The sequence below is a fragment of the Mauremys mutica genome, chromosome 7 (genome assembly GCF_020497125.1).
Source record: "Mauremys mutica isolate MM-2020 ecotype Southern chromosome 7, ASM2049712v1, whole genome shotgun sequence".
Lineage (NCBI taxonomy): Eukaryota > Metazoa > Chordata > Testudines > Geoemydidae > Mauremys > Mauremys mutica.
Window position 1 is genome coordinate 106,675,075 of NC_059078.1, and position 15,038 is coordinate 106,690,112.

Sequence of the window (15,038 nt, forward strand, 5' to 3'; positions counted from 1 at the left end):
CAAATTGGGCCCCGCAATTCCTAAAGCCGGCCCTGGCTGCTATCCAATTCCCCCTCAGTCTTCTCTTCTGCAGACTAAACAAGCCCAATTCCCTCAGCTTCTCTTCGTAAGTCATGTGCCCCAGCCCCCTGATCCTTTTTGTTGCCCTCCGCTGAACTCTCTCCAATTTGTCCACATCCTTTCTGTAGTGAGGGGCCCAAAACTGGATGCAATACTCCAGATGTGGTCTCACCGGTGCCGAATAGATGGGAATGAGCACGTCCCTTGATCTGCTGTCAATGCTCCTACTAATGCAGCCCAGTATGCCGTTAGCCTTCTTGGCAACAAGGGCACACTGCTGACTCACATACAGCTTCTCATCCACTGTAACCCCTAGGTCCCTTTCTGCAGAACTGCTGCTTAGCCAGTCGGTCCCTAGTCTGTAGCAGTGCATGGGATTTTTCCGCCCTAAGTGCTGGACTCTGCACTTGTCCTTGTTGAACCTCATCAGATTTATTTTGGCCCAATCCTCCAATTTGGGCCAAAAGATTTATTTGGGCCTAATACTCCAATCCTCCCATCACATGGTCTGTCATACATATTGCTTCTGAATCTTCCCTTCTGTCTCTGGGAAGTTCCAACCAAGTCAGAGGGCCTTCAGTCATGCTCTCCCAATAGGTTTGTTTGACATAGCTCTCCTTGGCACAGTGTTCAGTTAAACATCATTGAAGGGAAACAAGGGCCTTTCCATTCTTGCTAGAGCTTAAGCCTTACTTTTTCTGGGGACTACAAACTATCTTATTCTTCAATAAATTCAATCCTGAATTAGTGAAGGCTGTTTTAAGCAGCTCAGTGTAATTTAAGTGTCTGCCATACAATAGGTATAGCTTATACCTTAGGACAAATGAAGCCACATTTTGTTTCCATTTTCATTTGGCATTTCCAGTTTCAAGGGGAAAACAACAAAATTAAAACAATATCCTGCCACTGCTCTGTCAATACTATATTTACTGTTTTATTAACACCCCCTCACCCCCCCACACCATTTTTAGTGGTATATTTTGGGGCAGTCTACTGTTACAGCGTTGAAAAAACAGCAAATTTAAAAAAATAGAGCTAGGACTAAGTGTACCAGGTGATTTAGTTATCTTAGGAACATTATGTTTGAGAGTTATGGAAATGTTCTATCTATATACATGATATATAATATTTTGAATTAGTTTAAGATGCTTCTGATGTACTTCTTTAGAACCCATATAGTCTTATGTACACATTGGGGAAGAAAAAAGAGTATTTATCTGTCCATTCACCTGAATATTTATAATGTGCTCATCACTGTAACTCTAAAATGGGGACAAAGCTATGAAAATACAAGGCTGACTTTTCTGAAACAGAGTATTATCAGTATGCCAGAGTATAAGAGGAAGTGAAAGCAATGTTCCCATGAGGTGCATGATAAGAGTTGTGCTCATAATGTATGCATCTCATGGTGCCTATGCACCTGTTACACATTTAGGTACATTTTTACAATGATAGTCAAACATCTATGCCTAGAAGATGAATAGCAAACATTTTCCAAACTGCCACCTAACTTGATCTTGCCAAGTGCGCACATACACCTATCATGCATGCCAGCTCCAGATTGACACAAGCAAATGTGAACTTGCACACATAAGTGCCTGTCTGAGAGAGTGATTATGTATACAGGAACAAACATATCAGTTACCCATTTTCCTGCTTATATTTGGATTGCTTGTATGAAAACTTCCCATGCACAACTTGGGAAGCCACTTATAGAAAAACTGCCCCCAAATCTTAAAAAAGGTTTGTAAAATGCCCAAATAAGGACAATGAAGTGACCTTAGCATGTCAAAATGAGGTGGAATAGCAAGCCTTTTACAAAACACAGATGGATTGTGAGCTCTCTGGCATAAGTTATGATGTCTACCTTCCCCTTTCCTTGAAATCTTGCGTATACTCACTGGTTTCAAGACACCTTTGGAAGTTCAGGTGGAATATCAGCAGGTCCATCAGCACATCCATTCTGTAACTTTCAGATGGCCTTTTATACTTCCTTAACTGTCAATCAGAAATCATCCCTGGGTCTGCAGCCCTATGGTTTGCTAGGTCACGTAGCTCTGGATGGTCATCAGCAAGTGCATGGTTCTACACACCTTCAGAATGTGTTTTCAATCTGTCCAGGACTTTGCTGATGAACAGGGAGAACCATTTGGTTTTCTGATAGGAATGTTAAGACAGTTTATGACACCAGCTAAGCATGTGATAGCTCTGTCGGCAGAATGCAGATTGCTGTGCTTTAGGCTGTCCTCTGCTTCGCTGGCTAGGGAATTGATGTAGATCTCACGGCCACATTTTACCATGGCCTGGAAAATGCCTTTCAGTTGTTTACATTCACGGATCTCTTTCTGCTTGATATATTAGTTAAAAGGCTGAAGCATCCAAACACCTCTTTAGAAAGCCAAGGTTTCTTGTGCAACCATCTGAAGCGGATTATTTCAGCTTGCTGCAGCATGATATAGCACTACATATACCACTCCAGATAATCTCTGTGTTGTCCAAAAGGGTTCTGAGATTACATATGTGATCTTCAGTGGCTTGTGTGCATTTCATGGCTTTAACAGGATCCTTGGAAAGATGTTGGTGTTGTACTGGTGGTGGATGTCTGGCTTGTGAGCGGATGGAAGATGCTTTGAGAGCTGAGTAACAGCTAGTGTATGGTGTGCATTTCCTGCTTCCTCTGCATTGCTGACAACCCACTGAAATATCACTATGGAGCAATGTCTGATGAGGATGTGGTCAGTTTCTTTCATGGCATGTTCATTGTTTGAAAAACAGGTCCAATGATGGTTATTGCAGTGTCCAGGAACCCGTGACAGACAAGTCATCAGCAATACACAGTGTTGGAAGTTGAGTGGTTTTGTCATTTGGGAAGGCCAAACCACAGGGATCTATCAGGGTTTCATACCCAGTTTGATCACAGCCAGTCATAGCACTGAAGTCTCTGAGCATTAGCAGTGTGTCACATGGTGGAATAGACTGGATTTTTTCAGTTAGGTGGTGGTAAAATGTGTCCTTTTCCACAGGTGATACATCTTCTTTTGGTGCATAGGCCACAAGGACAGATAAATGTCCATAATGGTGTTGAAGCTGAGCATAAAGTAAGCATGAGGATTAAGGTCTGTACCAGAGGTTGTCTAACAAGTGCCACACCTTGAGTACACTATGGATCATTGGAGTGGAGGAAGGTTGCTCCTTCTACAGTGACTTAATCACTTTTTGGCAGGTGGGCCTCTGTGATGCCAGTGATTATGAATCTGTAGTGGGTGAGTTCACTGCACCTCACAGCTATTTATTCAGCAGCATAGCACTTCCACTTTCCAAATAAGAGATCCATACAAGGCAGCTCCTCATGTGTCCCAGGCTGTGTAACATATAAATCACAAAGAGTCAGTAATTAATACCTAGCTCTGATGTAGCCTTTGTCATCAGTAAATCTCAAAAAGCTTTACAAAATAACCAAGATTTCATTCTCTCACCCATAGTATCTCTCTGTAGCGCATGCTTGATCTGTGAATTCTGTCAGATGAGATAAAAATTTTCCCCGTATCACATGAGATGCTTTAAGATACCATTATTTTTACAAATAAGATGTTTCTGGAATAATTTCAGACATGTCAACATACCAGTGGGAGCAATTCCACTTTCTAAGGATTAATCTTTTTGCAAAACTAAGGCCAATTATAGTAAATTTTTTAAAATGATTTTGTAGTCACATCTCTGTCATCAAGTGACAGCTCTGATACGGAGGTTGTCAACTAGCACCTTCCATTTTTCACAGTTGCGACAGATTTGTATAGCTTCCACCCTCCTCTGGATATCAGTCCATCTGACAATATTTCTGAATAACTGGCTCTTTCTTCCTCGTTTGCCTGTGATCTTACCTGAGAGTATGAGTGCTGTTCTAGTCACTCTGCAATCAGCACGCAATATATCTGTGGATAGATGTTACTCTTTTACCTAGGGTGTCCAGTAATTATGCTCATTTTATATTGATCCTTCTCAGCACCTCATTCATAGTTTTGGTTATCCCACCAATTGTGGTCACATACTGGAAAAATCATGGAGTAAACATCCACTCTGACTCAGCCAGTAACTGATCATTTCATATTATTTCTAGATCATTTATAACACTAAGGGAAATATTACTAATATTAGAATATTGCCAAACAATGTGTCAAATTGCCAATTACCACACCACCAACACAAACCCTTATACAGTAGGACACATTTGGATATATTTTCAGCAATGCAATAAATTCTGTGTATTATTAAATGGTCATAATTTAATTTTAGATTCACTAGCACATGTAATAGTAACATCGTGCAATTTGCACTCTCTCTCAAAGCACACATATAACTCATATTTCCATCTATCTGGGGCATTTTCTAATAACATTTAAAAAAAAATCAGGAAATTGAGTACATTTACAGTGAAAAAATCATTTTGGCTTTTAACTGGCTATCTGTGCTTACAATGCACAGCATGAAAACAATACTATGTTCGAGAAATTTCATTTGTGTACCTTTCTGGGAGACATTAAAGGGAAACATCACTTTGAGCAATAAAAGCCTTTGATATTTCAAATAGTTAATGTTGTGCAATAAACAGTAACGTACCACAAATGAAATAACTTCAAAGGATCCCTGCTTTATTACCTTTGAAATTATGAAAAAATAATGAATGCATATTGGAACCATTACTCACCATTAATGGAATCTTAAGACTTATGGCAATTTATTACTTTCTTAATGTACTCTAGTTATAAGATTCTAAGTGTCAAACAGATAATGAAGCTAAATAATTTGAATTAACATCTGTAGTACAATAGCAGCAGCTGGTTTTTCCTTGTACACAATAAATTCAAATCTCTGCTTTCAAGCAGGAATACTGCAGGATCTAGATAATTCATACACAAAAACTATGTTTAAGTAACTTTAGGGGTGTGATGCAAATCATCAAAAGCAAGCAGCATTTTGCATAGATGTTGCAGCACATGTGATACATGTCATCATGCACTGGTATGGTGTGCTTATATGGGGCCTGTTTTGTTCAATATCTTCATTAATTATCTGGAGGATGGCGTGGACTGCACCCTCAGCAAGTTTGCAGATTACACTAAACTGGGAGGAGTGGTAGATACACTGGAGGGTAGGGATAGGATACAGAGGGACCTAGACAAATTAGAGGATTGGGCCAAAAGTAATCTGGTGAGGTTCAACAAGGACAAGTGCAGAGTCCTGCACTTAGGACGGAAGAATCCCATGCACTGCTACAGACTAGGGACCAAGTGGCTAGGCAGCAGTTCTGCAGAGAAGGACCTAGGGTTACAGTGGACGAGAACCTGGATATGAGTCGAAAGTGTGCCCTTGTTGCCAAGAAAGCTAATGGCATTTTGGGCTGTACAAGTAGGGGCATTGACAGCAGATCGAGGGACATGATCATTCCCCTCTATTTGACATTGGTGAGGCCTCATCTGGAGTACTGTGTCCAGTTTTGGGCCCCACACTACAAGAAGGATGTGGAAAAATTGGAAAGAGTCCATCAGAGGGCAACAAAAGTGATTAGGGGGCTGGAACATGACTTATGAGGAGAGGCTGAGGGAACTGGGCTTGTTTAGTCTGCAAAAGAGAAGAGTGAGGGGGGATTTGATAGCAGCCTTCAACTACCTGAAGGGGGGTTCCAAAGAGAATGGAGCTTGGCTGTTCTCAGTGGTGGCAGATGACAGAACAAGGAGCAAAAGTCTCAAGTTGCAGTGCGGGGAGGTCTAGGTTGGACATTAGGAAACACTATTTCACTAGGAGGTGAAGCACTGGAATGGGTTACCTAGGGAGGTGGTGAAATCTCCTTCTTTAGAGGTTTTTAAGGTCAGGCTTGACAAAGCCCTGGCTGGGATGATTTAGTTGGGGTTTGGTCCTTCTTGGAGCAGGGGGTTGGACTAGATGAGCTCCTGAGGTCCCTTCCAACCCTGATATTCTATGAGTCTATGAATTATGTATTTTTATTAATATGATTCTAAACTGAGTGTTGACAATAAGGTGGAATGGGTGTAATATCAATTATTTGCTTATTAGCTCCAGTTCTTGAAGCCCACAGTGGTGCTTATCTAGGGGGGCTGCCATACCCCCGACTTGAAGTAGTAACAATAAACACCAAATATAGGGGTTCCATCATCAGCACCTGCACTATAAAATTGGTCCACTACCCCGTGAAGTCTCTTAATTCCAGTTTCCAAGGTCAAATTACCTTCTTTTGACCATCATCCCTTTCCCTTTTGACATCATGCGACATTTCAGAAAAACTTGGCTTTTCACAAAAGTTCATCATCAATATATTCTAAAGTATTATTCCTGTATGAAAAAACCCTTGCCTTACCTAAAGGGACATGGCCAATACCCAATGGCAAAAAAAGCTGCAGAGGTGTCAGTCTTAATTTTGAATTCCACTTTGTCTGTTGGTGTCAGGACAGCGTTAATGCTATGTAAACAAAATTCTGTAGGCTAATTTGTTTGATGGCAATCTTTTGAAGATGAAAAATAATCCCTTAGAGACAAGAGTTGGCAGAATGATCCAACATGTAAAACAGAATAACCTTGATTATACAAATATCTGAAAAGCTATCATCCAAACCAAGTTCATGCCCACCAATACACTCACTATATTTAAAATTCACTCAGTTATCCAAAACTTTGATCATATAAACTTATTTAATGTCTCCCAAGATGTTTGGATAACAGAGGTTATTAGAGTGGACACATTTGCTGATTTTTCTTTAAAAGGGCCCAATGGTGAACTTTTTACTCCTAATGATGAGCAGTTACTTTCCTGAGTAGCTTTATGACTCCAGTGAGACTAACTAAACACTGATGGGATCAAAGTGTTCACAATCTGGCCATGAGTGTATATTAGAAAAGGACAAATGTCCACATTTTAAAGAACATTCTCATAATTTTTGTTAATTGGCATCAGTGTTGGGTAATCTTGGGAGATAATTTTTGCAAGGATACAATATGCACAAAAATTAAATGGCTCCTGGAACAAAGTGAGTTTCTCTGGAATAGAGTTTGAGGTACACAAATAGAGTTGTGGAGGAAAGCTAGCACTGCTATTTCCTAAATTATACTTACTTTGTATATACGTATTTCCAGCCCCTTTCTTAAGCACTAGAACTCACTAAATATAGGACATTACTATAAAATACAAATAGTGTGAAGTTCAGCCCTGGTGTAACTGGGCAACCCCCCCAAAAATTAGCATGTCTTGAATATAGCCTACAAAGAGAATTTTAAAAGCAAGAATATTAATTTGATAGAGGCTATGTAAGAGCTATTATAGCCATACAGCATATTTTCTAACATTGTAAAACTCAGGATAATACCTTTGTAGCCTATTATAACAACCTGTAAAAAGTATAATTACTTTTTAGGGGTTATATTGTAAATCTGTACTTTGATTGTTATGGCATGATCTGTATTAAGACTTACTCAGTCATCCTTTCTATCATGTCAGTTTTTCTCCTACGATATGACATAACAGCTACAGTATAGTCCACAATGACAAACACAAGTGCCTAATAGGGAGATATCTCTTTAAGAGTTCTATGCGGGGAGGTAGGAATGAGTTGTGTCTGGGTCATTGTTGCTAGGCAGATCCACAATTAACACTCTACACTCAGAAGTTTTTGAAATTGGGTGGGGTAGTTTTGAGTATTCTCAATAGGCCCTGTATGGGTTGGGAGAAGCTGAGCCCAGGAGCAGAAAGCAGGTGGTTTTCCCCTAACTCTGAAGCATTTTGCAACAGGTTAGTGATATCCTTAACCCTCCAACAGGGAAGCCCTGGGAGTGTTAACTATAGAAAGGGGAAATTGCAAGGGAAAACTAATTTTGTATTTCAATTGTATACTTGGAATGTTTGATTTTAGCCAAACTGTTTTAGTTAAATGGTCTCAACTAGTATGATTCACTGACTTCTCTTATTTGAATGTGATGATGGGGAAAGAATCACTTATATTTTGCTATTCTCAGTTTCTATTTTTCTTGTAACAGGTTTTTTAAAATCTATATAAATAACTGAGTGGTTGGGTAAGTAGTTAGCTGACTAGTTAACTGAGTGATTTCAGCAGAGGAGGAGGAGGAAGTCTGCATGGATTCCAGCTGAAGATTTCTCCAAGCAAGTGGAGGAAAGATGTTGTTGCAGTGCTTTTGACTCAGCAGACTGTAGATTTTGGTGATCAAAACCACCTGAACTCAACCTAAGCTTTTGAGAACTCTGAGTTACTTCTCACTGTATTTCTGTGGGGCCTGACCTGTTTAGATTAAATTTGTTCTCTGTGTTTATGCTTATGTATAACTGTGAAGATAATGCATGTGGCTTATAAAGTAGCCATGTTATGTTGTAAAAACTAAATTATTGTTTCTTTATTATAAGATTATATAAAGTTGATACTTAAGAATTAAGTTAATTCCTTTTGTTCTTTTGGACTTGATTGTGGGGAGGTTGACCGTGTGCAATCCATGCTGAAAATCCTCAATGACTGAATTCTGCATCTCCATATGCCTTTCTGTGGGAGTTGTTTTTAGGCACTAGGAGAAGGGCAGTGAAGTAAACTCTAGCCCACCCAAAAGTGACACTAGCATGCACGCTGCCTCCTTACGGCCCAAAGCAATTTACTCTCTGAAGGACTGACTGCAAGAGACAAAGTTCCAGAATGACTGAGAGCCAGAAATCTGCAAAGGAAATGATAGTGTAGTGTATTTAAACTACTAAAACCAAGTGGAAATCATGAGCATGATAAACTAAATACTACATTATAGAAACACAAAGACCATCCCTGCTATAGCTTGCGCCGGATCCTGGCACTCAATTCACCACTCTAATAAAAATGGCCAATAAATGTGAGCATCTGAGGAATCCCTGGGTGGTATACTACTGACATAATGGTCCCTACACCAGTTCCTTGAAGCACCTGGCTTTGTGGGCATGACAGAAGTATTGCAGAGGTGGGGAGAGTATGGCTAGAGCACTACTGTATTTTGGCAGTCCCTGTCAGCAAGGTGCTGTTACCAGGTAGGTCACCCTGAGGATGTTCTCCCTTATGCCAGGGGCTGAAAGGCCCTCAGAATTGGTTAGGAAGGGGGAATAAGATTAGCTGAGAGTCACCTTTGCCTGCCTCCTCCCCCCAGGATTCTGAACCAGTGCAGCTTAGCCGGGCCCAAGGTTTGGGACCTGAACTGAAGCCATGGCCTCAAAAGTGTTCATTATAGAGCAAAGACAACCTTTGCATCACCCTTCCTGAGCTGCACTGTTCTCTTCAGTCATAGCCAAAGATCTGGGCCACTAATTGTATCTTGGATTTCAAGGCTCTTTTTACAAAAGTAACTCATTTCCAGTCATGAAAATCAAAGCATCTGAAAACCACTCACTTTTATAATTTAAAAATATTTCAATAAAACAGTCAATGGTATTTTTTCATATTTGGTAATTAAGTTAAATCTCAGCTGAGAGTCAGGCTTCAGCTTCAAGTGAAAATAAACGGCTGAGTTATAAAGCACTAAAAATAGGAATTCAAAATACAATCACTGACACAACCTTCATGTGGGCCCCTACAGTATTATAAAAGACATTTAGCAAACAACAAGGTAGCTAATGATGCAGTAAGCATTTTCATACTGCACTCAGAGACAATTCACCACACATAATTAGAGCATTACTAGAGGCATCAACTGTCTAGCATGCCTGAAAAACAAATGTCACCTGCTTCAAAATATGGTAGTAATTCTAGTTAGCTTATGTGCAAAGCTTTAACAGTCATAGGAAGAAAATAATACAAAAATATTATGCAAATGACATGGCTCACATCTTGTTTTGAAACATCACAGAAATTTGGAAGAGGTCTGTTTTTCAGTGTCATTTATTGAACTTTATAATAAGCTTTATAATAAAATGAAGGTACAAATGTTTTGGCCATCAAACAATGAGCAAATACTATAAAGTATATAATGTACTGGCTAACGGCCCTATTCATCTTATTGCAAAGGTTGAGTAGGTGTGAGGAATACAGAATAAGTTCCTAAATTAGTATGTGTACTCTGTCTGGGACAGAATGTCAGACCTGTTCAGCTGGTTAATGCTATGTCACCCTCTACTGGTGGATGACCAAGTATATGAACCTCACACTGCTATAGCTAATTGAGTTACAGAAGCCAGAATTGGAAAAGCCATATCAGGTCATCTCATTCATTTTCCTGGCACATACTCAAATTGCAAATTTTCAGTAAAAATTTCTTATACTGATTTTAAGCTAATATAAATCTGTGACATTTGTACAATTATATGCAGTACCAGCACAAATTTATTAAAGTGCTATGATCAGCATAACACTTTCACATAAACATTCACAGAAGTGACAAGAATACAGAAAGCCAGACTTGCATTAGTCATCTGGAACCAATGGTACCTCACAGTTAGACAATAAAACAACCAAAGAATAATGAGCAACTCTGATACAAATATACCTATATATATTTCCTTAATTTCCCCTAAGGGAAATTGTGGTGTTGAGCCATAGTCCTCCATAGGGGAAAGTGTAGAGGTGCACTATTCAGTCAGGACTTCTAGAAACGTTGTGTTTGAGGTGTGTCATACTGTGCCACTTCTACACCCTCTAGAAGGTAACTGTTGTGCTCCAAGGAGACCGGCACCCCTTTGAAGAGACTATACCTTCTACAATAGGAACCAATCAGACATAGGCCTTGTCCTTCCTGAGCACAAGGAAAGTGATTATACCAGTGCAGAGGCTCACGGCTTTGTGCAGCCTTTTCCCTCATACCCATGCAGGGAAAGTGCAATAATACCTAAAAGTGAGGATTCAGGACATTCATAACTTTACCCTCCTCACAGACTGTTTACTTATACTCAATTTCTTCAATTTCTAGTGAGCCCTTGGGACACGCCACTCCTGTCTTGAGGAACTAATCCATCGTGACAATCAGGGTCCAGACACCCCACAAGGAGAGAACAGGGGGCCTGAACCCCAAAGAATAAGCAGCTGAATTGACTGGTGGTATCCAATGTTATTGTGTATAAAATGTGTTGAGTAAGATCTTTTATGAAAGTTTGTAATGTTCTGAACTTGATGGTCATTATTGGATATGCATACAGACTGGTTATGAATCTCTGTATTTATGTATATAGAATACTATGCTTATGACCTGTACAATTTCAAATATACCTCACACCAGGGAAGAGCTCCTTCCAAGTCAGGCGTTTACACAAAACCAGATGAACATAAGGATCCCTGGTACAACCCAGGAAAAGCAAAATGACAGACCATTACAGTTAATGGGAAGACATTGAGAGACTCCGGCTACCAAGTTGAGCAGGAGCTTCTCCCACTCTGAGTAACCATGAATCACCATATTTAAGAGAGTGAGAAAGGGGAGGAAAACTCCTGCAACCCTTAAGAGAGAAGGGGTTTGAAATGAAGGCTATCCAGTACAGAGGGACAATCTTGAGGATGGGGTGCAGTCTGTGAACACTGGGTCCCCCATTAGGGCTATGGGACATGCTGGAAAACTGTTCAGAGGCAATAGAAAAGGTGGAGGTATTAGAAAAGGGAGTTTATCTACTATAGAAGTGTAAAGCCTGGTTGTGTCTTTATGTTTATTTTCTGCATAACTTGTAGGTGTTTGCTTTTCCTTACTGTTTCATCTTTGAAGCTGGGGTTACACAATTGAATAAACTTTATTTTTACTCCAAGCAGTCTCTTGTGTGTGGACTGCGTATGTCAAAGTGAACTGGTAAAGGAGGATGGTTTTTCACACTTTGGGGGGTGATGAACCAAAAGCGGAAAAGTCTAAGTGTCTGGTAATTAAGAACTTGGGGAGCTGGATTTGTGGAGACTCGGGAGTGGAAGGGCTACAAGGAGTAACTAGGCTGGTGGAAGCTAGAGTGAGAATTTTATACTCATGGGCTGGCTACTGGTGTCAGGGCTCTGAGTCATAGCAGCATAACATTAAGGCACCTAAAGTTCCAAGGCAGGTGATGACAGAACCCCTTACTGGTCTAAGTGATCCCCAAAATGTCACAAACATCATTATGACACAAGTGGGGCTGGAGAGAAAAGCAAGGTTTGAGGGGAATCCAGGATTTGTTCTTAGTTTGACATAATTTCCTGTGTATAAACTTCTTAACCACTCATATGTACCTTTCAGGAGCTCATCCAACTACTGAGGTGTAGGTGACTTCCGGGTACTCTTCTGGCTCTGTCAATCTGTTTTTTCACTTCAGCAGGTGGGTATTGTAGTTTTAAGAATGCTTGATAGAGATCTTGTAGGTGCCTGTCTCTGTCTGAGGGATTGGAGCAAATGCGGTTGTGTCTTAGAGCTTGGCTGTAGACAATGGATCGTGTGGTGTGTCCTGGATGGACACTGGAGGCATGTAGGTAAGTATAGCAGTCAGTAGGTTTCCGGTATAGGGTGGTATTTATGTGACCATCACTTATTAGCATAGTAGTGTCCAGGAAATGGACCGCTTGTGTGGATTGGTCTAGGCTGAGGTTGATGGTGGGATGGAAATTGTTGAAATCATGGTGGAATTCCTCAAGGGCTTCTTTTCCATGGGTCCAGATGAAGAAGATGTTAATGTAGCGCAAGTAGAGTAAGGTTGTTAGGGGACGAGAGTTAAGGAAGCGCTGTTCTAAGTCAGCCATAAAAATGTTGGCATACTATGGGGGCATACAGATTGACAGAGCCAGAAGAGTATCCAGAAGTCACCTATTACAAGACAGGCCCAACAAAGAAAATAACAGAATGCCACTGCCCGTCACCTTCAGCCCCCAACTAAAACCTCTCCAGTGCATCATCAAAGATCTACAACCTATCCTGAAAGATGATCCCTCACTCTCACAGATCTTGGGAGACAGACCTGTCCTCGCTTATAGACAGCCCCCCAACCTGAAGCAAATACTCACCAGCAACCACACACCACAGAACAAAAACATTAACCCAGGAACCTATCTTTGCAACAAAGCCCGATGCCAACTCTATCCACATATCTGTTCAAGTGACATTATCATAGGACCTAATCACATCAGCCACGCCATTAGGGGCTCATTCACCTGCACATCTACCAATGTGATATATGCCAGCAATGCCCCTCTGCCATGTACATTGGCCAAACCAGAGTCTCTAAGCAAAGGAATAAATGGACACAAATCTGACATCAGGAATCATAACGTTCAAAAACCAGTAAGAGAACACTTCAACCTCTCTGGCCACTCCAGTAACAGACCTAAAGGTGGCAATTTTGCAACAGAAAAGCTTCAAAAACAGACTCCAATGAGAAACTGCTGAACTTGAATTAATATGCAAATTAGACACTATCAATTTAGGCTTGAATAGAGACTGGGAATTGCTGAGCCGTTACACACATTGAATCTATTTCCCCATGTTAAGTATTCTCACACCTCTTGTCAAACTGTCTGTAATGGGTTATCTTGATTATCACTACAAAAGTTTTTTCTCTTAATTAATTAGCCTCTTAGAGTTGGTAGGACAACTCCCACCTTTTCATGTTCTCTGTATGTGTATATATATCTCCTCACTATATGTTCCATTCTATTCATCCGATGAAGTGGGCTGTAGCCCACGAAAGCTTATGCTCAAATAAATGAGTTAGTCTCTAAGGTGCCACAAGTACTCCTGTTCTTTTTGCGGATACGGACTAACATGGCTGCTACTCTGAAACCTGAATATTTGCCGCTTTCCTGTGTGTGGGTCTGAGTCTACTCCCTCATTTGGAAAGTTTGTTCATCCAATGACTTTCCTTTCTTCCAGCTCAACAAGACTATTCAAGCCAAAGGCCCTGGATTCTAATGACTGTAACCAATCTGTGGCCATAAAGAACAGAAGCTAAATTTACTGGGTATGTCACACATGTGGCACCAGGGATAGAACACAGGAACAGTAAAGGGCCAGATCTCCAGCTCTCATAAAATGGAGTTGTTCCATTGACTTCAAAGGACCTCTGCCAGTATACAGCTGCTCAGGGTCTGGCACTGATTCCAGAAATACAGATTTGATACCACTTCAGCTAAAGGAGAATTTATTTAATTAACTAGAGTAGCATATTTTCTAAAATAAGATTGGACTAATAGAGTTAGAGTTATTTGTGAATGGTATCAAGAAAAAAATCATCTTTAGATTTAATAGATTTTACATTATTTTTCTGATCTCTCCTTAGCAAAAAGGTGAGAAGGGAGATATTACACCCTACAAGACATTTTTAGCAAAATGTACAACAACTAATTGTATTAAAGGAGGCTATGGTTTTCATTTACAAACACCTTCAACAAAAATAGAGAGAGAATACTGAAAAAACAGATAAGGGATTCTAGCTATTTTGTAGTGGGAATACTGGAAGAAGTGGGTTTATTAACAATGTAGCAAACTTGTGATTGAGTCAATATAATGGCATTTTTCAAAGTATTTGAAATTATTTCACACAATTCAGTGAAAAGTCAATTGACTGTCAGAATATTTGTTTTAGAATTGAGAGAAATCCATTGTAAAATTAATAGTGGTCCTTTATTTGCAGACGGCTTTGTACTGCAGGACTTGCTAAACACTATCACCACTTTTACTGCTTACACTTAGTTGAAATTTGCTTGTGGTTATTAATATTCCTTAACTATTGAGAAATTCTTTGCCTTCTTTTTAAAAAGTTAACTAGTATTTCAGCAAAAACCCAACTTGCTATGTAGTTGATAACTACTGATGGCCTTGCTTGAAGCTTCTTATAAATCTATAAACATGCCAGCTTAGTTATATTTTTGGATGAGTAACCTTCACAAAAGCTTAATAACTTTGTGATATATGTAAACATTTTTAGAAGAAACTGGTTCATTCCATTAATTCATTTATCAAAGGGGAATAGGAACTATGAGTTTACCTACACCAACTCAAACAAAACATCCCAATCA

At 39.9% G+C, this 15,038-nt stretch overlaps 1 protein-coding gene across 4 annotated transcripts in view; it reads right to left on the bottom strand.

The window, feature by feature from the left end:
* FOXI2 (forkhead box I2) overlaps nucleotides 1-15,038 on the bottom strand; it is a 77,079-nt gene that overhangs the window by 51,903 nt on the left and 10,138 nt on the right. Inside the window, exons 1-2 of one of the 4 annotated variants that reach the window (XM_045024729.1) lie at nucleotides 7,543-7,611; nucleotides 1,962-3,421 (exon numbers count right to left, since the gene is read on the bottom strand). In XM_045024729.1, coding sequence (XP_044880664.1) covers nucleotides 1,962-2,022 — 61 coding nt within the window. In that variant the 5' untranslated portion in view covers nucleotides 2,023-3,421; nucleotides 7,543-7,611. Of the gene's footprint in view, nucleotides 1-1,961; nucleotides 3,422-3,536; nucleotides 3,550-6,433; nucleotides 6,449-7,542; nucleotides 7,612-15,038 lie in introns of those variants that run through there. The other 3 variants (XM_045024728.1, XM_045024730.1, XM_045024727.1) reach the window with 3 other exon arrangements.